Raw genomic sequence first — 27,468 nt, 5'->3', positions numbered from 1 at the left:
AGATCTAGAAGCAAATACCAAAAAAAAAAAAAAAAAAAATCACAGTAGACAAAAACCACCAATGTTTCAAATGAGGAAAGACAGGGATACCACCATACAAAGTATGCTTATGTATGTAGTGTGTTTGTCCCAGAAAATCAAGGACTTGTGGTATTTGCATTCAGTTTTACTAATTTTGATGATCACTTTCGTGTGAGTCAGAGTGACACAAAAATAATAATGCATCAGGTGGGGTCATGTGAGAAATGGATCCATTTGCAGAGAGCTGTGACTATTTGTAGGTGACGTGGTCAACCTGCAGAAATGGGGGGCCACATCTAAGGCCCCATGTGGCTCAGATAATAAAGAATCTGCCTGCAATGCGGGTGACCTGAGTTCGATCCCTGGCTTTGGAAGATATTCTGGAGAAGGGATGGCTACCCACTCCAGTATTCTTGCCTGGAGCGTTCCATGGACAGGGGAACCTGGCAGGCTGGGCTACAGTCCATAGAGTTGAAAAGAGTCGGACGTGACTGAGCGACTAACACTTTGACTTCATGACACTAAGATCCTTGACACTGACTTGGCGTGGGCATAGCCAGTCCCACAGCTCCAGGATGACAATTCCTCCCTCCTTAAGGCGTCCAGAGGCTTCCTGTCGCATGGATAGTTTCTGTTGTATCATTTTTCTGTGTTCTGCTCAAGATAAGATGTGGCAGGGAGCGTTCTCCATTGCTCACAGAGCTCTCTCAGGATGTACCAAGCGTTCCCTTACCTTTGAGTGGTTTTGAATTGCTCTCTGCATTTTGTCAAGGTTGATCTGGTCATTTCTTCAGTGCAGATGAGTCAGTTTTCACATATGGCTTATAACATATCCAACTGAGAGAACTCATTCACAGGGATTCTTCAAAGTCCAAGCCCTAAACAGGTGTTACTGAAAAAGGAGGTACAATGACCTGCAGAGAACAGAGATGCACAGTGAAAAATGACAGAATGAAACTTGCTATAAATGCAGACAGGGAGGAGGTAGAGACTCAGGTCATGAGGCGTGGAGGTCTAGGGATGTAGATCTGGAATATTCAAGGTCCTAGTTTCTGGAAGGGCCACACCTTCACAGATTTCTCTCACAAACACAAAGATGGGTATCTGATAGACAAACATCTCCTGTCTTCTCTCTGCACTATAATAGGGAACTCCCAAGCTATTTCCACTCACTGGGCAGTGAACTAAGTGATCTCCTTGGCAATTAAAGCTAGAAATTCTTGGGAATCTCAGGGCAGGGAAAAAGAGAGAAGGGGTGAGATTTGTACATTTTCTCGGGACTTTGAGAACAGTCCTGATGCAGTCATGTTTTGATCTGTTCACCAAATGGATGTTTGGCAGATGCTGATTGCTATCATAAGAATAATGCCTTACATATGCAGAAGTCCTTATACTTCTGAAGGCACCAACATTGTCTTATTTTATCTAGGCAGTCCCAGAGTAGACATCATCCCTTGTTCTCATGGGGCTTTGCACCAGCTCTGGAACCTCTCTATTCTTTAGTTTCCTCTTCTGAAAAAAGGAGACAGTAATAGGACCTCACGGACCAACTGTGACTGTTTCTCATCACTCTTTATCTTACTGAAGTTGCCTTACGACTTTTCCGTCTCTAAAGTTGACATAGAGATAGTGAATTCACTGTGTTTTTGGAAGAAGGTTGGAGAGCAAACAAGGGGAACAGAGGGCTGGGAGAGAGAATATTTCTTTCCTTTTAAATTCCATCAAAGTTTCTTTTCTTGATGGTGATCTTGATCTCAGCTGATCTTGAGGTCTGAGTGGTGTTGAGGTTTCATAACATCACCTCTTCCAAATTTCTTTACAAGCAGTTGGGCCCTTCTGCTTGTTGATTTTCCTGTTAGTAAGATTCGTGCGAGGATCAGGGTCAATGGTACCAAATACCCAAAGCCTGCCTTTGCCTCTTTCTTTGAGCAGACCTGATGGGGGGACAGTTTAGAGATGGCTTGAGTGAGTATTGATACACATTTTGAAATCCTAAGGGTTCTGTGATCCTGCCCTCTCCTCCACCCTACTGATGGCCAAGCCATCTAGTTTGATCTCCAGATTACATTTCAAGCCCTCTCTTCTTATTCTCCATGGCATTGCTAACTTCAAGCCCTCATTTTTTTTCTCATCTGTTATACTACTGCTGCCTTCCACTTAATTAGTCTCTCTTGCCACTAAACTGCCACTACATTTATTATGTTAAAGCACAGATTCCATCATGCTGTTATCTCATTTAAAGGAGAAAATAATAAACTTCTGATTGTTCTTGTTTTCAATAGGACAACCTCCAGCCTTCAAAACCCTTCACAGTTTGACCTCAACTTATTTTTCTAGTTCCATTCTCCATGTATCTTTCATCTAACTGTTCTTCAAAAAAATGTCTTGTTTTTGTTATATACACATTTCTATAACTTTTTTGTGTGCCTGTGATTCCTCTGCTTTTCTAGCTGATGGAAACTTATCGATCCTTTAAAGCAGAGGCCAGCCAGTTGTGGCCCTTCTTGTTTTAGTAAATAAAGTTTTACTGTAACACAGTCACAGCCGTTCATTTGCATATTGTCCCCCGGCTGCTTTCAAGTCAAAACCACAAAGTTGAGTAGTTGCAACAGAGAGCATGAGGTTCACGAAGCCCAAAATAGTTACTACCTGACCTTTACAGAAAAACACTTGCTGACTCCTGATTTAAACACATAGCTCAAAATGTGTATATGTATCAATGCTACTTTCTCAGTTCATCCCACCCTCTCCTTCCCCTGCTGTGTTCAAAGTCTGCTCTCTATTCTCCACTCCTTCATTGAAAATAGGCTCATCAGTACCATTTTTTGATTCCATATATATATGCATTAGTATATGATACTTGCTTTTCTCTTTCTGATGTACTCCACTCTCTGTACAAGGTTGTAGGTTCATCCACCTCACTACAATGAACTCAAACATGTTCCCTTTTATGGCTGAGTAATATTCTATTGTCTGTATATACCACAACTGCTTTATCCATTCATCTGTTGATGGACATCTAGTTTCCTATAAGCCTCATTTAGAGCAGTTTGCATGTTGAGCTTTATAGAAATAAACAATGAGCACACACAACTCTCCTTGGTCTTTGGAGTCCCAGTGTATTACACACAGCAGCCAAGGCGCACAGTAGGAATTCAAGACAGATTTGCTGAATAACATGTACACTGTGTTGGGATTATGTTTCCACAGTTTATTAGGCACGTATCTCACGAGACAAGAGGATCTTGAGCTTAGAGGTCTTGCTTCTTGTTTCCTCGTGCCATCTTGACCAAAACATTTGTTTCTGAGCAGTTGCTTCCTTTGACTGCTAGAGCACTCTTGAAGAGCTGGAGCTGGAATTGACCACTGTTTCTTCTTTCTTCCACTGCTTCTCTGGTAGGCACAGTGTTTGGAGTCTGTGGTAGATCTGGGGATGCTGATATGTTCCCTTCTGTATGTTGGGTCTTTGAGCCTGGGTGGTCGAGGTGCAAGTTGGGAATGCATGGCAAACCCATTGTTTCACTGTGTGAGCAACCTCACAAAGCCCTTCAGGTCTGCAGTACATTTCTAACTCAAACAAGCTCCTTTCATCGAACTCTGATCCCCCATTAATTGAATTTGTCCCAGCTTGTTTGAAGGCAGGGCTTGTACCTTTAATCACTCAGACCCCAGTCAGCTGCAGGGACCTTCTCTTGCTGTGCTAATACATTGGATGACCCACTCAAGTCTCGACAGCCCTAGATTGCAGAGTCCCACACACCCTCCACATCTGCCTGAAATTGCTCCTGGCAACCCTGTCTCTCCCCATGAGTGGGAACCAGCTGAAATGGGAGAGAAGATGCTCTCTGCTCATGCTCGAGACCCTCCTCCTCAAGTCCCCTGTGATAGGTAACTGGAGATGCCGTAGGCTTACAGGAGGCACTCTGACATTTGATTCTCTTTACACAATGTCTTACCCAACTTAGGTGGAAGAATGGGATGTGGAGGGATTCCACAGTTCCCATCGGAAATAACAAAATTGGGTGTGTGTGTGTGTGTGTGTGTGTGTGTGTGTGTGTTAAGGGATGCCCCTTTGGTTACTGCACCAGCTTCTTTTTCACTGTAGTTGTTAGAGATTAAATCTCAATAACTTTTTGAAATTAGAGTAGGCTTCCCATCAGCTGAATGGGCAGTGGCACTCATCCACTTCCCATTATAATCCAAGAACAGCCCTACCTTCTTCTAAAGCTATGGAGTGTTATCAGCATGGTCGTTTGGCTTGAGATCAAATCAAACTAACATAGGAACTGTCATTTTTCATCTTCTGGGGCCCTTTAATCCCATTTGGGGTTTTTTTGTTTCAAGTGAAAAATTCGATTCCTATTGGATACATCTATCCTGTAGAGTGCTTTTTTATTTTTTTCTGTTAGAGATCAAATCAGAGTTGTAAGTAGTGTGGTCATTAGTTATCACCACCAGATTTCGCAGCCTACACTTTATTTCTGTTCTTACAAAATCACCAGCCTTCTCTGTTGCATACCGATCACTTGCAGTGAAGCCGCAATATGCCTTTCCTGGGTGCTTGGGTGTTAATTTATTTCACAGTTTCCTTTGCTGATATAATCAGAGTCACCTATCACATTCCTGTTCCTTCCTTTTATTGTGTTGCTTTGCTATCGCGTTTGTATGATCTTTTTCTGCAAAAAATGACAGGTACTGTTTCTCACTCTATCAGTGACTTATATGTTCTGTGACTCCTATAGTGCCATTTAAAAAATATAACCTTTTATAGATGCAATCTTAGTTGTTTATAACTCAGGTTTTGTTATATGAGAAAATTCCCTAAGTGACACATTGGTTTAAGTCCAGTTTTTAAAGATGGGAAAAATATTCTCTGCAAAAACATTTTCCTCTAAATTGTAAATGAAGGGAAGGCTCTCCATTAGTAAGATTATGATGCATTTTTCCTTGTTTCTTAGTACATTGAAATGTATGAACATTATTTTTATATAAGTGATCAAGTTGTGGTGTTTAATAACATGTTGTTAGAGGAAAAAGAGCTATCCTTTTTGATTTATTTGGATATTTACTGGGTGACTTACAGTGCTTTACGTATTAGAATTGGTTTGTCAACAATTAACATTCTAGGTTTTTATATAACCCGTACTTCAGGTAATAGAGGATTATTAAACGGCAACCAGTGTGTTAGAAATCTGCCGACTGGTAATAAAATTCTTATGTATAACAGCAGCTGAAAAATACTGCTGTATATTTATGCATAGATTGCAAGATAGGCGATGGCCCCCACACTGAAGAGGGCCTCGAAATGCCAGTCTACCAGCAGGTGGCGCTCCTCTTCTATAAATGAAAGCTTCCTGGCTTACTCTAGGTCCTACCCTCACCCCTCCACTCCCTGTTTTTTCTTTTACAGATTCTCTCTCCTTTATTTCTCTGCAATGAATGTGTAAAGCTATGTTCATTTGTTTTTTTTGTCGAGGAGATAGCCCTCAAATAAGGTGACACCTTTAAATTGCAAAGATTTCCTTAAATCCAACTTGCTTGATTTAAGGCTCATTTGGAACAAGTCCTAGTTAAATAACTGTTGTTGTTAAAAGGTAACTACACAATACCATATTCTCACCCCTAAGACTGGATTACCTCCACCATCTGATCATTGTTATGCAGCAAGTCTCATTCTTAACTAATGTTTATTTATACAAATTAATTCCCTAGGCTTCATTCCATACCAGGATAATGAGGGTCATTTTTATAAAGGGGGCTTTTGTTCTGGATTAATGTACTATATAAAAATGATTTTAACGTAATGCTCTTTCATCGAGAATTACTTTGGAATCCAAGTTAACCAAAGAAGGTTGCTTTTCTCCTTGGGCCAGGACTAAATTTCTGACAAACAGGCTCAGAGGGTTTTTTGTTTTTGTTTTCTGATAAGATTATCCACAGAAAGGCTGATCAGCTTGTCAACACTAAGGGGGGTGGGGGGACAAATGTACAGGCAAAACTTACTTTTATTTTGATTTTTGTTTTTTAATCCACCCACAGGTAATTTTTCAATCTTTTAAGTTTGTTTAAAGACATAACTATATCTTTTTACTATTTTTTTTCTTTAATCTACAGCATTGCTTTTTTACAGGGTGTTTGCTATAAACATGGCTTATTTAGGAGACAGTGGATTTATTGAGATTATGTAAGGGGGGAATGAAAATACATTCCAGGATGACTCATATATTGGGTTTATTTTCTTCATTGTCAAATGCTATCTATCAGGCTATGGAGAAATTTCAATGCAAATATTTTACTCTTTTTGTAATTTAAAAATTTGAAACCATTAATTTTGGGAATCTTATAGGAATTTTTCTCTCTTGAGTTTTTTAAAAAACTTTCTAGGCATACTGATCTAAGGGGGTGTAGGTTAAGGATCCAGATGACATCGTCTACATTCTTATTTTATCCACTTATATGCTTTTGGCAGAGAAAATCCTGAAGTGTTATTGGTTAGGTGAAACCATGAAGCATAGGATTGGGGGCAACATTTCCTTCTCAGTGGATCCACTTGGAAACACTGGCTTTGTTGAAAATGTTTTTCAAAGTATTGATTGCAGTCAGTTTTGTAGCTTCAAGTTCTGTTTAAATGGACTGGGATCATGTATAGTTGAAGACAGAAAATAACCACCCAGGGTCAACTGTAGATTTACCTGGCTTGGCTTTGAGGAAGCAGCCTGTGGGTTTCACAGGACCCCTTTCCCAGGCATTAAATAACTTTATCTTCCTGTGAAGTATTTTACTCTCTAGAATAAAATCAAGGCCTCCAATAGACCTGGACCATTGCCAGGGGCCTCTTCCTTATCAATTTCGTGCATATACGTGTACATCTTATCTTGAACCTTTATAACTTCTAAGTGGCCAGAAAGAAAGTAGACTGAATTACGGGGGTTTCTGATAGACTTTTCCAAGATGCAAACCTCATACTGTCCTCTCTGGATCTGAGTATTGAAATCGAAGGAAAAATAACTACCAGAGGATTCAGATTATTACCAAGTATTATCCAAATTCCGCCATTTGGATTTCAAAGCCTGTACACTATCTGTGTTCCTATGCCCCCCAAATGTGCCTTTAAATAAACCTTCCTACTCCAGCCAAACTGCTTTTCCTTTGGTCCCTAGGCTTAGTGACCCCCCACTTCCTTGCCTTTGCTCCAGCTCACCTCCCCACCCAGCATGCCCTTCCCACCCCTGCTTTATTCAGCATCCCAGCTTGAGTGCCCCCAGTGTGCCAGGCCCTGTGTTTGGCTCTGGGGTTATACAGGTGAATGAGACTGACTTTTCTCTCCATCCAGCTCTTGTTTCCAGTCTTATTTTCCCTGACCTCCCAGACCTTTTCACCCTTACTCTCTAGGGGGTATCATTTAGCCCTCCCCTGATGTTATCATGTAACCTTGTTATTTCATACAACTTGTGAATTTTACCCAAATATAGCTAACTTTAATGCAGTTGGCTTGTTACTCCAGCTAGACTTGTGGATCTGTTTTACTGTACATCTTGAAAAAGATTTTGGAAAAAAAGATAAAGAAATGCCTAACCTCTCATCCCTCAGGATTTGTGTTGAATTGCTCTGGTATTCTGTAGAGTTCTCCAGTCCCTTCTATTAAACGGAGGAGTTGGGAACCATTTCCCTTGGACAAGAAATCCTGCTTTTCCTAGTTTTTAGTGCTTTGGGTTGGGTCTGGTAGGAAGTTGTGGATAATTGTTTGTGGTTGGAGGATTATGATGCCTTCAATCCGTGGCTGGCTCCTGTGATATCTGGCAAGTAACAGAAGAGAAGGTTAAGCCCAGAACCGTTACAAAGCAGAGCTGAAAAACTCCTATGCTTAATTAACACCAGTCCTCCAGAGGGGAAGGGTCTTGCAAGGCTACACAGTGGGTCTAAGCTTGGACCTAGACCTGGGCTCCTCACCACTTGGCTGTGCTTTTTCCCTCTGCAGTGACACCTCCCTGGTCACTAGGAGTTATTTCTTAGAAACTTTACTAGGGGCTCAGTCCTGTAAGAGATTCAGAGATTTGTAGACTGCATTAAGAAACTTACATGTCTAGTTGGGGAGAATGCATGGAAAATGGGAAACAAATTATAATGCAAAAAAAAAAAAAAAGAGAGAGAGAGATATCAAAGAGGGGTGTGAGATGAGAAGTGCCAAGGGACTTTTAAAGCAATGAAGGATTCCGCTTTGTTAGTCATCTGGGAAGGCTTCCTTGAAGAAGCAGGCTCACCTGTTTCTTGAAGGGTGGTTAGAGTAGGGAAGTGAAAGGAAGGAACAGAGGAGGGGTAGCCACCCCTCTACCTCATCATCCCCCTGCCCCTCCTGTCATCTCCCAGGCACATGCCCCGATCCCATGACCTCCCACGAGAAACCCAAGGAAAAGACCCTCACAATCGGGCAACATGAATTTCCTGTAATTTAGAGGGAACAGTGGGGTTTCTCCATGTTTCCATCTGACTTTCATTTGTTCTTGCTCTGAATGGTTCCAGCCTTCTTCAATTGAGGCCCATTTAAACATTTTCTGGCTTTTCTTGTTTTTATGACACTTGGCATAGCCTAATTATTTTGACCCAAGCAGTTCACTGGGGCCATGTGAAATATGGGACAAAGGTGACTGTCGACAGGACGTAGAGAGTGGGGGTGGAGTGGTGAATCTCACCCCATTCTAGTGGCTGGATACCAGCTCAGTTGCATTGGGCAGAGGAGAGTTTGAAAACCCATTCGAGTAGAACAAAATCAAAAGAAAGCAGATTGGCCTTGTGATGGTAGAGAGCTCTAATTACTTTGGCTTCTCAAAGCCAAGATAATAATGATGGGTAACATTTATCAAGAGCCTGCCAGGAACTCTTCTTAGCACTTTTCAAGCTATTCCCTTTTCTTCACTTTTTCCAATCTATCCTCACCACCACCCTGTGAGGAAAGATTATTCCCAGCTTATAGGTGAGAAAAATGAATTTAGGTAATTTACCAGATACTCAAGTTCAGACTGAACAGAGTGGTTTCAAGTCCTGTGTGCTTACCCGTTACCCTCATTGCAGCTCAGTAGTAGTTGATGTATGCAGAGGGATTTTCCATCCCAATGCTCCTTGTCTCAGGAATAGCACGCTTGAGTGTCATTGGAGTCAGAGCCAGAGATGCTGACGTGGGGTACCTGCCATGTGACTGGGGGTCCAGGAGGCAGCCTGAGGGTATTTGAGGAGCTGGTGAGCTCGTGTCCTGTGAGACAGTTACCTTCTTAGGATGGGAGCCCAGTCTTCTGCAAGGCTTTTAAACAGTTAAAATCCATATTTTTATGGATAATCTTTAAAGATTGTCCTACATATAAAATCTGATGGAGCAGCCGGATGGTGCTATGCAGAGCACAAGACAGTATTTGTTCTCAGCATGTGGTCACTGGTTATCTCACTTAAACCCACAGCATCTCCAGATCTTGGTGTTCTCATCTGTCCAGCGTGGATCTTGTGACATCGAGGAACTTGTGTAAGATGAGACCTTTAATGCTCTAATGAAGATCAGAGTCAGGACTTGAACAGGTCACCTTACTCCACAAACCCATGTCTTCATGCTATTCTCACTAACAGACTTCTGACAGCAAATGATGTGGAGGAGAAGTCCACAGACCTGGGTGCTCCTGGGTTGGTGTTATTAGTATAGCCTTGAGCCCAAGGAGGGTCAGGCCTGCTCATGCCTAAACCCAGTCCAGCCCTGCACCTGCATTACACTTGCTCTGTGTTGACCAGCAATGTCCTACCGTGCACTACCATTTTCAAATGTTGCAGGGGCTATGTCTGAAGATAAATTATAGTAGAATAAGGATGATGATTTTATAGTTTGAGGACATCTTTAGAAGGTGACTATGCCTTTAGGAAATATACTAAATGCTGTGTTTAGTGTAAAGTCACAATGCAGACTGGTCCTTACCTCCCAAGGTTAAAAGCATACAGTATTTCTAAAGTGTTCTGGCAGAGCATTCTTCATCAGGCCATGCAGTGCGCCTGGGTTGCACTAAAAACCCATGCATTTTACCTTTATCTGAGTTTCAGAGAGAGTATCAGTGCAGTCATGTGGAATACATGTCAGAATGCTAGGGGGCTCTTGACAAAACTGGCTCAGTGGCAGATATGGTGTTTATGGATGAACCAGTAATAATAATGATATTAATAATAATAATGGTCCTTATCTGTATAGCGTCTTATGGTTTAGAAAATAATTTAACATACACACAATTAGATCCTAGGCTGATCTTCAAATAGAATCACTGGGGCAAGCATGAATTCTGAAGACATAAATACGAAAGTGAAAATGGAAATGAAAATCTGATTGACATCTTCTGCCAGTCTTGTTTACTGGAAGCAGTTTAGGGGGAGGAAAAACAAAAAGAGAAGGAAGGTAACAACTGAGTCAACACATGTAAGCAAATAAAAACTTCTACCTCAAAATGGAAATGTAAATACACATTGTGTTCACCAGGAGAATTTGATGTGAGGTGTGAAATGAAGTCCGGGAGAGACTGACCCTTTGTTTCTCTTCTGTTTCTCACCCTGGGCTGGTGGCGTATCTCAGATTCCGGAGGCAGCATGATCTTTCCTCCACTCCTTTGGGTGTCTGACAATCTGTAAATCCACAAGGAAGCCTTTCTTGCAAGGATTTTCCTGAATAGTCTTATACAGACAGCATAAAGTGATCAAAAGAATGAGTCACATTTTACATTTGCCTTGTCCAGTTCTGAACAAGGGAGCATGTGTACACACATGCAGGACAAATTAAGATAACTTCTCTGTAACCACAGGCAGAGTCCAGTACCTAGAACACTCTTGAGAAATGGTCAGGCAGGGCTGGGGCCAGAGTGGGAAGAATGAGACACTTGCTTTAGGCACCAAATTTGAGGAGTCACCAAAAACCTGTCATCAAGATAAACAATGTATGCTCAGTCACTTCAGTCATGCCGACTCTTTGTGACCCTATGAGCTTGTAGCCTGCCAAGCTCCTCAGTCCATGTGATTCTCCAGGCAAGAATCCTGGCATGGGTCGCCATGCCCTTCTCCAGGGGATCTTCCTGACCCGGGGATTGAACCCACATCTTCTTCCTTGCAGGTGATACTTTACCGACTGAGCCACCAGGGAAACCCCAAGATAAATAATAAGTTCATGCAATATTACAAAACATCAAAATGCAAAAAAAAACGCATGATGAATAAAATGTTAGAATTTCAAATAAAGGCAGGACAAGTAGTGACTTTAGTGTTGGCATTTAAGTACTGAATTTCATAAGTCAGTAGGGGTTAGAATAACAAACACAACACAACTGGCAGCTCTGCCATCTATGTGAGCACTTGAATTGTTCCAGGAACAATGTTTAGCACCTTCCAGGCATTTTCTCTTGATAGATTTCAGAGAGACCAGTTTGTCCAACAGTAAATCCAAATCTATTTGATAATAAACCATATTAGAGAGTTCCTTCACAGACTCCATAAATTCCATTACGGTCCATTTTGTCTTTGTTAAACATTTGAGTTGAAAATTACAATCCCTTTATTCAGAACGATCATTTCAGACACACAGCTCAAAAAGAACCACATTAACTTTAAAAAATATACTAGCACGCTTGAACCTGTTAAGCACCATAGCTTCGTAGACTCCGACTGATGATTTTTATTAAGTATACTGCAGGAGGGGAAAAAATCAAGAATAATTATAAATTCATATATACGTCTCATGAGCATACGGTGACTTGAATGGGATGAATGCAGAATTTATCTGTTTCCCAAGAAAATCACAGAGATGTTTTGATTAAGCCCATAATCTAGTCGATGTGAAATTCTAGCCAAACGTATGGGGCACATTTTCTCTTCTGGAAGTACTTTTGATAAGAAATGCATTACAAACTCATCAGTTTGGCTTCCTGTTAACAAAAAGACAGCGGCCGTCTGGATCATTCTGAGTTCACAGTGAAACTGCCACACCATGTATCCTCCAAGCAAAGCTGTGCCAGTTTGACAAGGGGCAGATGAATCCGGGAGTTATTGTGCAGGGGTTTAAATCTATGCGGCAGCTGACGGTTGAAATAATCATCTATATATCGCTCTGAGCTAGCTGGGGAAAGGTTGACGCTGTATATTTTCAACATATCTAGTCTAATGGTTAATCTGTTGTCTTGGATGGACTCTTGCCGGGTGGACTTGGAGCACACACTGACAGCTCCAAGGAATTGCTCATGGTGGATGTGGTTGGCCTTGATTCTCAAAGTGCGCGGTGGAGGGATCTAACTTAGCTTGCATGGGGAAATGAGAAACTCACCTGACTGGTCTCTCCCAAGGCAAGGGGGCCTGCCGGACAAATGGCAGATTTGGTGGGAAGGACATTCGAGGCTCTAAACTATTAATACTTCCATCCCTCCCGACTTACCTCCTGACTTGACTTCCCTCCGACTTCTCTACATCTGTTCACTGGAAGTGAGTTCCATATGTGTTGCTTTCATTGTCTGGCTATCTTGACAGATTGGAAAGAGAATTGTTCTTTTTGAAAACTGGAAAGCTAGGAAAATGTGAGAAGATAGGAGCAGGAATCAGCAAACCTTTGCCATCAAGGGTAAATATGTTACACTTTGCGGGCCACACAGTCTCAATTGCAGTTATTTACCTCTGTGTTGTAGAGTGCATACAGCCAGAGATGCTAGGTAAACAAATGACCATGGCCATGTAATGATAAAACTTTATTTAGAGCTACTGAAATTTCCATTTTCATATCATTTCAATGTGTTATGAAATATTATTCGCCTTAGATTTCCCCTCAACCACTTTAAAAAGTAAAAATTATTTTTAGCTTATAAGCTCTACACAAATATGTTCCACAGTATAGTTTGCTGATCCCAGAACTTGAGAAATATAAAAAGAAAGACAGCAGCTGTCGGTGCCAGGAACTTGGCAGATTTCATCCTTATTCTGAAGCTTGTCCCCACAAAACAGGTACTACATGCATCAGGGTTGCAGAAAGGAGTGAGACACACTTTTTAACCTCAAAGCTTTTACTATCATATTGGTGCTGGGAGTAGCAAGCAGAGAGAGAAGGAGAGGAAAGTTGAGAAGAGGCTGTTTTGGTTGAACTCCTATACATTTTCTTTCTGTTTGATTCAAAGTAAAAGTTTTCTTCTTCTACTGCCTTCCCAATTTCAAACTCCATAGTGAAAATTCAAAGAACTTCTTGCAGTTCTCATTTCCATTGTGTATTTGCTTTTAAAGTTTCCTTGTTTTTTCTGTCTTCCTCTCTAAGAAGCTTATACATTGTAATCTTTTCTTGAGACTCTTCTTTGCCCTTGAGGTGATAGAGACAGTTATGCTAAGAAAAAAAAAAGAACCAAAGGCAACTGGATTGCCAAGAGAAATTTTCTGCTGAATACTGAGCAGGGCAAGAGCACTGGGCAAGTTGTAATGACAGGTCAGGTTTTCAGTAAAGATATTTGAGCTGAGATTCTAGATACAGGAGACTGGAGAATGCTGGACTCTAACCAGGATGCACACAGAACAGGAGGCTGTGGTTTGAGATGGGGTGTGTCGGTACAGAAGATACATCTACTCCACCAAATTTGATTCTTGAGGATCTGTTAGGCCACAGTATTTCTGAAGAGAACATTACAAACCAGGTCATGTGGATTCTGTTAATATATTTATATAGCATTTTTTCTCTCTCCCATGCAGGAGCTGAATTCTTTCATTACTCTGTGTTGATGGCCTCAAACTTACACAATTCAGGTTTCCTAGGCAGTGAATAGAGCCAGAAATATACCCTGTGATTAACTTCTACATAACCCATTGTTCCTTAAAGTCTCCCTCCCCAATCTCCTATTAGCTCCACAAAAGCCAGAAATGAAAAAGCTCCAACAAGCCTCCCTTTCCCTGCCCCCTCAGTCTCCCGTGGGGCGCTGCTCCCCAGGACTCAGGCAGCTTGGGGACTCTTTCCACCCTCATTTTACATGGTAACAGGTCATTGTTGTTTCCAGCCTCCATCTTCTAGCTTTTCCAAATAAATGTATTTACTGTTTCTCAGCTAGAAGTTGTAAAATGATCCTGTCTGATGCTGTACATGGTAAAGTTATTCAGTTGTAGAGAGTTACGTATATTGTATTGTTGATATTATTAGTGTTCACATTGCTTTGGGTAGGGAGCATCCTTCATCTTTTAATGATCTCTGTGTTAATATTCACCATGGTGTTTCAAAACAAATCAGCTTTTGGGGGGATTGATTTTATCAATAATGCTGCAAAATCTTCCCCAAACTTCTTGGTGAAATACGGTGCAGTGGTAAAGAAGCCGCCTGCCAAGCAAGAGATGTGGGTTTGATCCCTGAGTTGGGAAGATCCCCTGGAGAAGGAAGTGGCAATCCACGCCAGTATTCTTGTCTGGGAAACCTCATGGACAGAGGAGGCTGGTGGGCAGTCCACTGGGTCATGAAGAGTCAGATACTACTGAGCACACACACGTATACACACATACACTAGGTTGTCAAACCAGAAACTCTTCAAGGATATCACCGACTTTAATTTCCCTGTGTTCTTGAGCTGTCTACTGACCTTGTAGGCACAGAACTTGGCTCAGACGCTGGTCTTACTTTATTGTAGCTGCTCAGCCTCGTTGATGGGCACATCGCATTCCCACCACAAGATTCATCCTGAAACAATCGTTAAGTGCACCTTTAGAGTAGCTATATGACCAAACTCACAGGGTGGGTTATTTATCTGGCATTCATTGTTCTTGCTCTTACTTTGCCTTCATTGCTTATGGGACATTCATACCCTCTCACCGGTCTGGTTTGAGTGATAGACAGCAAGGGTTCTGGTGGTCTATAATTGTAAGACAGGAAACGTCCCTTTGTAAAACAGGTGCCATTGTGTGCTGCAAGCTAGGGATTTCTCTTTCCTGGCTACACTGTAAGACCTTGGAGTTTGCTAGCCCAGGTTTCCTAGTGAAAGTCTGAGGCAGTCATCCTGTAGAGAGGTTGAATCAGCCTGGGAGTTTTGCCTATCATGAATCAGTTTGTTGAAAAGTGACTGTATTACTACAACTTACTTGATTTTTCTTGGGAGGAAAGGAAGTTTAATAAACCCAGGAAACAGGAAGCACACTTATTCAATCTCTAGTCCCACAATTTCATAAGTTGCCATTTTTAGTAAAACAACATTCATGTCCTGAAAGGCTGAAAACACACACCCGATTCCCACTGATATCACTCACCATACAAGGAGATGCGACACATCACCCTTTCTTAGGAGTAGCAGACCCCTGGCATTTAATGCAAGTTAAACAGCGATATCACAACCAAGGGAGCTAACCAAGCCAGTGGTTTGAGTTGAAAACGATAGTTTCATATTGAGGGTTGATGACTTGGACTCTAATGATTATTCAGTAGGATGCATTTTAGCAGGTTTTAGAAGATAATGAGTTTGGTCTTTCTGCAAAACTGAATTTTCTGTGTCTGTGTATGTATCATGGGGGGAGAAAGGAACTCTGTATATTTGGGGCAATGATGACACAAGCAAGATTGTCTGCTGACACATTATCCCATCTGACATGGATGACAATAATGCAGCAAAAAGAATTTCAAGAAGTTATCGGGGAGAAAAGAGAAAAACCCTGCAATTTAGCTGTGAGGGAAGAGACTTCCGTTTTAATTTAAAACTATAATTTTGTTCAATGTGAAAACTGGTTTGGAGCTTTTCTAATGAAAAATTTCACAAAGGATTAATTTCAGTTTTTTTTCTTGTTATTGTTTGGCAGTCAAGGTTGGAGCTAGATCACGCTATCCCAAAGACCCATTTGAGTTCAAGAACACAGCTCACAATTCTCAGCTTGTGACCGAGCCAGGTGAAGGAGCTCTGGAATCCATCTCAGTTTTTAATAACTGCACCCCTTAATGTTCTACCTTAACATGCTGAGCTCAGGGGGAGAAGGAAGATGTACTACTGTGGATTTCAGCATGCATCTAGCTTGTTGGGCAGCAAAATACCAAAGAGAAAATCCATACAAAATGATAAATAATCATTTAAACTACCCTCCCCCCAAACTAGCAGCTTGCACAGGACTCCAGTCGGAAGCCCTGTTAGTTCTATGCCTCTGCGTTCAAACCACTTTGCATGCCTCTTACTCTGAGTGATTCCAGTGTGAATATGACATTACTAATGATCTGCTAAGTGTGTGCAGATGTGGGTTTCGCCAGATGTGGTGATTAATAACGTAATGGAGATAGCCAGTTGACTCATGTTTATGGGTTGTTTGCCTTTTATTACATTTCCGAGTTTATTTGCTTTGAACTATTTTTTAACTGCAGCCAACAAACTCACCTTTAAGTCTCAGAGGGCATCATCCCCCTAAACCCTGTTGAGGAAACAGGGACAAAGGAATGTGCCCCAGGCTGGAGCTGAGAGCTGGGTCCACCACAGGTCAGCTCTGGACTACGTAGGCAAGCTGAAATTGTTGCCCCATTTTACTCAAAGTGCCCATGAAGAGGCATTGATGTACCTTGACAGTGTTTGCAAGTTGGCTAGGCCAATAAAGAAAGGGATTTCTCTTTTTTAAAAAAATGCAGTAAAGTATATGATCATCTTGAAAGGAGCCCGGAGTTCTGGCCAGTGTTTCTGGAAGACGTTGCCTTGCTTTTGCTTAAAAAAGAGTGCCGATGAAAAGTTGAGTAAAATGTTGTTACAGATGTTCGGCTCTGCATTAAGGCTGTTGGAATTACCACCACATCTTAAATCAATTCCCAGAACATTGTCTGGAGGTTATGTCATTGAAATAATGAATCCTCTTTAGTCAAGTATAAGCAAACATGTTAAAACATCATTGTAACTTTAAATTAAACTCCAGCGCAAACCAAGGGATCTGAAGGCTCATTAGATTTGCCTGACATTTTTCTAGCACTGAGTCTTCCCAAACTGTAAAACTGTTAGATTCAGTGCCTATTAGACAAGCGAGCACTGGGAAGTTACAACAGCACATTAAGTGTTATACTTAGGGATGTGCAAAAACAAGCCCTTGAATTTTATGAGTACTCAGAGACTGGATGGAGTTCAGCTCCTATAAAAATTCCACATTGGATTCCTGAACTTGTTTGTGTTTTAAAGAAGCTGGTAAGTCAGGTTCCTTTAAAAGATCTTATCTTCCTACTGCTTCCACAGCAGGAGGACCTTAGTGGAAATGCCGGAGACAGAGGTGTATTATAATTAGCCAGAAACCAGGCTAACTGTGAACCTGGACATGTGTGTTGGCATGAGGTAGTAGCCTATTCCTTTAATACTTGTCTTTCACCGAAGTAAGTCTCCCTTTTTAATTCAATTTTTATTCGTCTCATGTAGTCACAGAAGCCATGAAATGAAAATTATATTTTATAGCTTAACTAAAAGTTTTCCTCAATCTGCTTTCCTTAAATATGCAGAAATTGATGGAATCCATATAAAAGGATAATAATTAAATATGGTTTATATCCTACTTAGGAGGCAGAAGTGATCACGGCTCCTCTAGTGGGATCTAAGCCACGTGTAATGGTCTCCATTACGCAGCGTTCGTATATTTAAGCTGGAGACGTTTCCCTGACCGCCCCCCCCCCCCCCACCCTGCCCCGTCTCTTCAGGGAACAGATCTGCATTTCCAGTACACGAGGAAACCTTTGAACATGCATTTCATTTAAGAGAACAAATCCCAGTTTAAATGCAGTATGATTATGATGGATGAGCTTTCTGAGTTGTGATGAAAATAAATCGTTTCCTTGCATAGAAGGAGGCCTGACTTTAACACCAGAACAAGGTGTTTCCCTGGAGCTGGCGAACAGGTATTAACTTGCAAGTCTTCCATCTGAAGATCACTGCAGATAAACAGACAGCGAACAGGTGCCAGGTTAATGGGCACTTAACAGGAGAGGGTTATGTGTCATTAGCCCAGTGCAAATGAGGAAAGTAAAGTTAAGCAAAAGAATTCAGCAGAAATGCCAGAGACTGTGACTTCCTACAAACACAGGCTTATTGTATAATTGGACAAAACCGTGGCAACATCTGGTGGGCTTGAATAAAGCTAGCCTAGGGTAGGTAAAAAACCTTTTTGGACATTTCATCCTAACCATAAGAAGGCTTGTGTGGTAAGAAGAAAAGAATTTCCACCTCCAACTAGATCAACTCACATGCACACGAGTTGTTCAGTGCATCATGCTACTCAACTAATCTAGGTCATCTTGAACAAAATACAACCATTGCAAGTGGCCCATATTAAAAGATGACTTTGTATTACATGGGCAGTCAGCGTAAGACTTTCTACCCCATCCCAAGTTGGGGAAAGTGCAAAAGTACACTTATGCTATACACATTCTCTGTCTCTCAATCTTACTCCCTTTCTACCCCATCATTGCCTGGGATGCCTGGCCCCTCTCCTACGAAAGGAAGATAAATGCTGGTCAAGAAGAGAGTGCCTGCTTGCTTGCTGAGAGATGCATATCACCTCTAAGTGATTTTTTTCAATACCATTTATGTGGCTTGTATTTATTTCCTTTAATCTTTTAAGTGCTGTTTAGTCTCTGTGATTTGCTGTGGATACTCATTTCTGATAAGATGCGATATCCTTCCAGCCACATAGTTCCCTCCTGGAGACCTAAGTGACTGATACGGTCACAGCCTATGCCTGGGCCTCTGGCGGGTGGGTGGGGTTGGGGTGGGGGAGGGGAGACCGTGCAGGGAGAGCAGCAGGTGATAGAGTGTAAGGGCTGAGGGCATTTGCAGGTGATTTATCTGCCTTTATTTCTTCTGGTCACACTGTCACTTCCAACTACATTCTTGTTCCATTTCCCTGTGTCAGCCAAAAGTTAGACAATCCCAGACTGACAGTAGAATGAAGGAGTGTACCAAGGGTGATACTTGGAAGCATTTAGAGGGTAGTTGGATAATCATGGTCTTCCCTGTTGACCAGACTGTAAAGAATCTACCTGCAGTGCTGGAAACCTGGGTTCGATCCCTGGATTGGAAAGATCCTCCTGGAGAAGGAAATGGCTACCCACTCCAGTATTCTTGCTTGGGAAATTCCGTGGACAGAGAAGCTTGACGGGCTATAGTCCGTGGGGTTGCAAAGAGTCAGACACGACTGAGTGACTAACACTAACACTGGATTATTATAAACTCTTTGGGGCTATATATCATGACATTAAATGCATTTAGTGTTTTCAGGGAAGTACCATATCATGCATGTTCTGATATGGGTCTTCCTGGATAATATCAAGTAGCTGAAATGGCATCTCTTCCCCCACTTAAGCCTTGTACACATTTAACACCTATCAAGCTTCTTTTGATGTTGTGGCTGCTAATATTTCTCCTCTTAGCTTTAAGGTAACTGTGTGTCATTTCGAGTTTCAGGGATGCTTCCTCCCAGTCTGTTGCAGTCAACAATAAGAATCCAGGATCCTGTTTTTCCCTCTTGGCATTACAGCTTTAGCCCTAATCATGGGGGTGGGGAGAGGAAGACTAGGAGTTTGCTGCTGGTGCCCTTGGGTGACAGGCTGGGTATGCATCTACTAATTATCAAGCAGTTCTCTTAAAATTAAAAGAAGCACAATGCAGGCTAATACATCTCCAGAGCTTATTAGTGGGTGTCTTTGGGCAAAAGCAATAGCATATGCCGTGTTGTTTGTGAGCAGAGCTTCACATTGCTTAGCAATCTGTGTGGTTTAAACATTTGGAAAACAACCTGTGGTCTCCAATACTCTCTGCTGCCCCGCTTTCCTGCAACCTCCCCGCACCCCCCCACATCATCAGAGATATCATTCAATGGCAACCTCCTCCTTCGTTTGGGTGCTTGCAGCCCCCTTTCTCCCATCTTAATGAATTGAGAAAAGACCCCACACACACAGCCCCACAGGCCCTCTCTCCTGGGAGGTGGAGGGACAAGAGCTGCATGGGGCTGGGATTCTTGAGCCAGAACCCACCAATGTTCCCAGTCCTGATGGATTGAAACATTGGCTGTTAAGGCCTCCAATCCTTGCCTCTCCAAGGCTCTTTTCCTCTGGCGTGCAGGAATTAGGAACCGGTTTTGTTGGTTCATTTGCAGAAGCAGCCAGCTGGCAGCTCTCATGCCGCTGCTTCAAAGACAACTCTGTTTCTGACTTTTGGTCATCCAGCAAGGCAAAGGAACCAAATTGAATTCTAAGCAGAATGATGGCGTGTTCCCATATATACATCCATATTTTTGCAATTTCTGTTCTTTCTATCGGCAGGGTGTTTATAAATTGTTTTAGTCTTTGAAAGTGCATGTTTAAATGCTGGAGTGTTGAGAGGTGATGCTCTCACCTCCCTTAAGCCGGGCTCTTTGACTAACGCCTTGGTTTTTGTCATTGGGTCCTAAGACACGGCCATGAATTCCTAGTGAGTGACTGAGCCGTAAGTGTGTGTCCTTTGATATCTTGCCTGTATTTCACAGTCTGCCCTCAAACTGTTCATAATCTCATGAGCTGCCTGTATTTCCAGTTGAAGATGAGCAGCCGTCGACACTGTCACCCAAAAAAAAGCAGCGCAACGGAGGCATGCGGAACTCACCCAGCTCCTCGCCCAAGCTGATGAGGTAAGGATGGATGGGGGCCCGGGCTCTGCAGTGGGTCCCCTGGTGGCGGGCCCCTCTCTCGCTCCATCTCCCCTCATCGCCACCCCCCCACCCCAACCCTCCGGGGCCCAGAGGCTCTCCTCCCTAGCAAGCTCGCAGGGGAGGAGGGGACGAGATCGTTAGATGGCTTCTTAAAGGCTGGAGTATTTATTCTGTCAGCTTGTCAGCAGTTAATGATAGAGCTGAAAAAATTCTGTCATGAAAAACAGTTTGAAAAGCTGTTTGAAAAATACATAGGCTTTAAAGTCTGAGCTGTCACCATGTCCTGTCTCTGTGTAGTTCCTAAACAGCAGTGGCACTAATGACGGCAGCAGCCAATCAGAGGGACGCATGTGGTTAGTTTGCCTCCGGCAAGTCTCTTTCTGCTGGAGTCCCTCCGAGGACTGTTTTCTGTACTTAAGGCCATATGTGAGATGTATCATCACAATCAAAAATGAACCTGAAGATTACCTTCTCTTTATCCTGTCGATTGAAATCAAATTTCTGCTAATTGATTTTGACTGATAAAAAAGTCTAATAATCTGTGGACTTGCCAAAGCAAAGTTCAAAAGTAATCCACTTCTGCTCAGGCTAAAAGCAATATTAATTATGAAATAGTGCTTGTGAGCACTCTTTTGCTCTCTTTCTCTCCTTCCCTCCCTCCTTCTGTCCCTCTCTCTGTCCCTCCCTTGCTCCCTTCCTTCTTTCCTTTCTTCCCTCCTCTCTATCTTGACTGCAGCTTCCTCTAGGAAAAGGCAGGTGAAGCCAATTTTCAGTAGACTTCTGTTGGTTCCTCTTCTTGGCTTCTTCATCTTTCCTCTCCCCTTTTTTGGTCTCCGATTCATCTCCCAATCCTAGTGCTTATTTCCCTCATCATCCTCACTCTCCAGCACCTCAATGAAACAGGAATGATTTCAGGTTTGCACTGCTTTCCCTAAATGTTTCCTGCCATGGAAACACCTGCCATCTTGATGGTGCTTTCTTCTTCTCATTGCCATTGGCCACTCTCCTCCCTTTGATGACTGATACAAAAATCAGGATGAATTCCTCCTCCTTCCCACCTTTTCCTAGCATTAGCCTCTTTCTGCCTCTCCACAACCATCTTTCTAGGATGGAGACAGGGCAGTCCTTCATGTGGTCGAGAACACAAGTCCCAAGAGAAGACTCACCCAGCCCCACGTCCTTTTCCATCACGATCCCCTCTTCCTGTTCGGTATTTCCGGTTTCCCATTTGCTCAGTCTTGCTTGGGTGCTGCTGATTTACCTGCTTGTTTACAGTTTATGAGGAGAAATAAAATGTGTCAATTGCCAAGCCCTTGTTTTTCCAATGCCACTTGTCATGCTCGCGTCCATTCTCTATTTACTCACCATTAGGTGATCACCTTATCTCATGCTAATAGTTTTATCCACTGAAAATAGAAGCCCAGCGCTTTCTTTTTGCCTAAATTTAGTGAAGCAAATAAATAAATAAAGAGAAGTCTGAAAAATCTGAAACCTTTGGAGCCAAATTCCCTGTCCCTGTTTGCTATGTAAAGTATGGCTCATTTCTTTGATCTTGAGTAATAATAATTCTGAGGAGTTATACTGTTTTCATATGCTTCAAAGCTGTGTCAAAGTTTTGCTGCTTAAGGGTACTTCTTTATTCTGTTGGCTCTTGGGTACCAAGATGACAGGTCTTCTGTACGAGGTGGAAGCTTTTTTAAGTCGTAGCCTTCAGCAAAACATCAAATTACCAAATCCGGGGTAACATACTTCTACACAAATGCCTTTCCTGTAGATATATTATACCCTATATATTAAATACTTTAGTGTTACACGCTACATTTTATGTGCAATAGAAAGTGATGGTTTGAGGTAGCCTTGGGGGACTTTTTTTCCACAAGCAGAAAAAGCTAGTATATACCGTATCAAGTATGGTTTTTACAGGACTTTCTGCCCGAAGGCCTTTGTAAATAAGTAATGATCAACAGATTGGCTGTGGGTTTTTGAAAAGCATGCCTGTGTCAGTTTGCATGATGGGGGAGAAATTTCAAAGTGGGTCTTGCTTGCATTGCCTGTCGGAGTGGGGCTGAGGGAGGCAGTCATCCTGGGCTGGGGCTGTCTGCTCTGCGGTACATCAGAATTGCTAAACGTGGGTCAGGCGGTGAGCTGAAACTTGCCGAGCTACAGAACTCAGGTTTCTGGTGTTGCTGCCTTTGGGCTGCTGCTCTGACTGTGGCTGCTGTCACTGGAGCTCTTTACCCCGCCAGCCCATGACGACCTCGATCGGTGCTCAGTTGGAACGGGCTGTCCCGTGACAAGTCAGAAAGTCTTAGACATTCCCCTCCTTGACCGCAACTTTCTGTGTTCCAGGTACTTTACAGAGTCAAGATGGAGTCTGTCTGTGGACACTCCACAGGCTCTGTGGAGCCCTGTCGCTGTTGCCCTTCATTTCTAGGGTAGGAATGAAGAGCCCGTGGGTGGTTTGGTTTGAATCCCTGACTCTGGCCATGAGGTCGCCAGGACTTATTTTTTCCTAGCTTCATCTTGCTGATTGACAGGAAACAGTCCCCCCCACCCTCCACCACATCTGCAAACATTCCCTATCTACTCTACAAGAGATGGGGCTCACAGGTCCTATTCCTTATGACCTGAAACATCCATAAAGGAGGCTAATGACTCATTTGAAGTGGGTGTTTCGACATGAGTTTGTGGCTTGCTGCTTGAGCAGAATCAATCATCCTGAAAGCGGGCAGGTTTTAGTGGCCTATGGGCAGTGATAGGAAACATTCTGAGAGAAACTGGAGAGCCCAGAATTGGCTGGGCTGGGCTCTAATTTACCACTGTGGCCTCTGCAAATAAAACAGACTCCTGCGTGAGGGGTCCTTGCAAGCCATCTGCCAGCAGGAAATGCATCAGGGACTCCGTACTGATGGTCTTTGTCTCCCCTTTGTTCTGGTAGCAGGCCTACCCTGGCTTCCAAGTGTCACTTCACTCTCTGCACCATCATTAGACGAACTGCCTTGCTTGTTGTGTCTGGATCCTGAGGCAGTATGTTTTTTCAGTTACCCTGACACAGAAAACAACCCTCACAACTAGACTGAGCCAATGGCAAGCATCAGTGCCCCAAGTCAGGGATCTGTGTGTCATGATAGAGACCTTTGGCTTCAGATCCCTCAAAGGAGCAGACTGGGGAGGTGACCAGGGCCCTATTATTCTTCTCTCTGTTGGTCTCTTAACATGGAATAGTTTAAGGAGCCTCTCCTAGCTTTCCTCTAAAATCGCCAAGCACCTGTTGCCCAGTTCTCCTTACTCAGTAGGTGTGTGCCCTGTAAGGAAAGCTGTGTCTTCCTTCCATTTAAGGCTCTAGAGCGAAGCACTTTGTCTCTGAATAACCAAGTCAAGGGTTCTTAATTAGTAAGGAATCTAGTAAGTAATCTTAATCTAGTAAGTCTTACCTAATTGGGAAGATGCGAACCTAATTGGTTTAGTTTCCAAACCCATTTTATTCACTGCTTCACTCCTATACGTGCTGGAGGGAATAGGGTATTGCTCAGGCCTTTGCAAGTGGCGCAATGTGGCTGGAGAAAGAGTTCTTAGAGTTGACAATGTGAGAGTGTTCTGGCTTCATTCGGGTGCTGTCAGATCCCATTAGGGCTTCCCAGGTGACGCTGGTGGTAAAGAAGCCCCTCTACCAATGCAAGAGATATAAGAGACACAGGTTCAACTCCTGGTTTGGGAAGATCTCCTAGAAGAGGGCAAGGCAACCCACTCCAGTATTCTTGCCTGGAGAATCCCCGTGGATAGAGGATGGTGGGCTACAGCCCATGGAGTAACAAAGAGTCAGACACGACTGAAGCGACTTGGCATGTATGCAGACCCACTGACTATCCAATGAAATCTATCTAGAAAGACTTTCTAGGGGAAAAAAATGCTCATTGGACACCATTTTGACCACAGTTGAAGGAGATTCTTGGATTCTCTGAATCCCAGCCCTGTTCACTATCACATTCAGTTCATTTCATGACCACCTTCAAGTGGTTGCCTTCACAGATGCTTTTTGGCTGCTGAGAAGATATCTTCAGTGGATAGACCGGTATGGGGAAAATGCCCTGGCTCCTTGGCTCTGTCCTCAAATGCAACCCCAAAGGTTATACCTTTCAGCTGCCCACTTATATTTCCTTTCTCAGATTAATTTTTATCTGGGAAAGGTTTAGAGAGAATCTACTGTACTCAAGATGTTGTAGGTCTTTGTGGGTGTAAAATTAAAGTGGATTATAGTCTTCAGATAACATGGATTTAGTGAAGTGAGTGAAAGTCACTCAGTTATGTCTGACTCTTTGTGACCCCATGGACTATACAGTCCATGGAATTCTCCAGGCCAGAATACTGGAGTGGATAGCCTTTACCTTCTCCAGGGGAATCTTCCCAACCCAGGAATTGAACTCAGGCCTGTGTCTTCAAAAGGCTGATGGTTTAATGTGGGAGATAGACAAGAATATACAGCAAAATAGAGTAAGGGCAGGGTGGCGACCTATCATCATAGGCTGTGAGAGCAGAGAGAGCCCTCATTACCTCTAGTTTGGGGGCTGAGCCTGGGCTGTGAAGGATGAGGAGAATTCTTGACTAACAGCACTTCCCACCCTTGTCCATTGTTTACCAGATGCCAGGCATCACTTCTAGAGCATTATGCCTGTTATTTCATGGAATTCTAACGGCATGAGGAGGGACTGCTCTTTCCTTTTATGGATAAGGAAAATGAATCACAGAGATATAAAGGGTAGTAAGTCTAGTAAGTCTTACCTAATTGGGAAGATATGAACCTAAATGGTTTAGTTTCCAAACCATTTTATTAACTGCTTCACTCCTGCACCTGCTGGAGGCAATGGGGTAGAGCTTAGGCCGTTGCAAGTGGCTGGAGAAAGAGGTTCTTAGAGCTGACAGTATGAGAGTGTTCTGGCACTTAGTCATGAAGGCCTTTCCTGTCGTAGGCTAGAACCTTGAAGGTTTTTGAGGAAGCGGTACCTTAACTTGTGTTTTGAGAGGATCGCTGATGATGGTATAAGGAAGGGTTTAGAAGCCTGCATCTGGGCCTTCTGGAGACACATGATACATAAATTCAGAGGTGTGAAGGGAAGGCTTATCCCGTCTTGGCCTCTGCCAAGGTCCTTTGGGTACCAAATCATTCAGGGTCTGCTGTCAAACCATGGGCAGATGTGAGCTGAACAGTCTTCCCAAGAAGGACATACAGCATTCCCAACATCAGTTACACTTCTTCCCTCAGGTGCTGGGAGACTTGGCATAAGATGCCATGGGCCCTGAGGATCCACCCAGAGTGTGTTGGGTAGACGCTTTCCACAAAGAGACAGCCCCCAGCCAGGCTAGTGAGGATAAATGACAATGCCCCAAACAGCAATTGAACACTGTGAAAGGAGCTTCATGTCCTAAGACCCAGGAAACATGAGCTGTTTGTTTTCTGAATGAAAGTGGAAATATGATTGGAGAAAAACAGATTATCCTCCTTGTGGGCACTAACTGATCATTAAGTGAAATAAACTCATCTGCTTGTTAAGTTCCATCCCCTCCCTTTTGATTCATACCTCTCACTGGGTCTTTTTGTTAGGACTGCCAGCTTGAAAGGTTTTAGTAATAGAAAATGGCAAAGTGGCCTGAGTCCACTCAGAGTTGGAGACAGAATGCCATTCTTGCGATTCCGTCCACTGAGCAGAATGAAGAAGGAAAGCCAGGACAGCTTAGCTGAGTAAATTCACCTCTTAATGCACAAACAAATCACAAGTGACAGGCCCCCACAGGACTGGAGAGGGAAGAAATGGTGGGGCTCGTCCTCCCAGGGGTGGGCTGGGTTGGACATAGTTCCCTGGACACAGTGCATGGACAGCAGAGGGTCATTATCCCATCCCTTGGTTTCAAGAGCATCTTGTCCACTCTCCTCCAGGACTGAAGAACATGTCAGATCTCCTTGCTTGTCTCCCAAACATAAAGGCACTAATTTCCTTCTTCCTCTGAGAACAGTGGCTGCCTAGCAAGAGATGACACACTCGGGAGCAACAGTTCTTGATTGCTTATTTGTTGGGCAGGAAAAAAAAAAAACAGTGTTCAAGTAGAGATACAGAAAGTGTGCCCAGAGTGGCCTGAAGGCTTTCTCAAGGTGGCTCCCAGGATGGACATCTGGTGGGATTTGGGAGTGGGAGTAGGGGAAGCCGTGTCTCAGGAGAGATGAGCATTACCCAGGATGGTGGAGGCAATGGTGAAGGATGAGTTAAGATTGGAGCCAGAATCCCAAAGTCAGGATCCTTGCAACATGGCAGGAAATAGACTCCACCCAGAAACGTACCCAAGAGTGAGGCAGATCCATCGAGTCAGAGCCATTTACGGTACTGAAAACCCAAGTACGGGCCCTTTAGAGGAGACCACTTGAGACCCCCTCCAGTCTTCTCTGACCAGTGCGGCCAGAGATGCGTGTATGTGACCTGCTGCTCCTGAATGTGCCTCTGAAGGGCTTAGTTACCACCTGCCAGGTTGCCTTCTGTGAAGTGGGAGTGATGAAAGCCAAGGAGGGTAGAAAACTGAACTATATGTTGTACTTAGTAAGAATGAATATTTCATTTACTTTTTTATGCTTATTTGCTGATTAGCTCTTGGAGATAGAGGTCAGCAAGAGAGAGTCACTTGCATCTGGGTTAGAAATTTCCGTCAAATGTTGATACAACCCCTAAAGTTCCAGAGAGTCACAGAAAGAAAGTCAGAGCAGGTGACCTGGGTTTGCTTTAGTCCCCAGATCTGCAGTCTCCATTTGAAAAGCAGGGACTAGAGTGA

At 43.1% G+C, this 27,468-nt stretch overlaps 1 protein-coding gene across 30 annotated transcripts in view; it reads left to right on the top strand.

Annotated features, from left to right (window-relative positions):
* The window catches only part of KCNMA1 (potassium calcium-activated channel subfamily M alpha 1), a 752,676-nt gene that overhangs the window by 626,145 nt on the left and 99,063 nt on the right, over window positions 1–27,468 (top strand). For 29 of the 30 annotated variants that reach the window (XM_070470892.1, XM_070470891.1, XM_070470896.1 and 26 more), the window contains one exon: window positions 20,541–20,634. In XM_070470892.1, coding sequence (XP_070326993.1) covers window positions 20,541–20,634 — 94 coding nt within the window. Of the gene's footprint in view, window positions 1–15,822; window positions 15,975–20,540; window positions 20,635–27,468 lie in introns of those variants that run through there. The other variant, XM_070470908.1, reaches the window with a different exon arrangement.

The sequence above is a fragment of the Odocoileus virginianus genome, chromosome 7 (assembly GCF_023699985.2).
Source record: "Odocoileus virginianus isolate 20LAN1187 ecotype Illinois chromosome 7, Ovbor_1.2, whole genome shotgun sequence".
NCBI classification, from domain to species: domain Eukaryota; kingdom Metazoa; phylum Chordata; class Mammalia; order Artiodactyla; family Cervidae; genus Odocoileus; species Odocoileus virginianus.
This window is presented reverse-complemented; position numbering and strand designations above follow the sequence as displayed.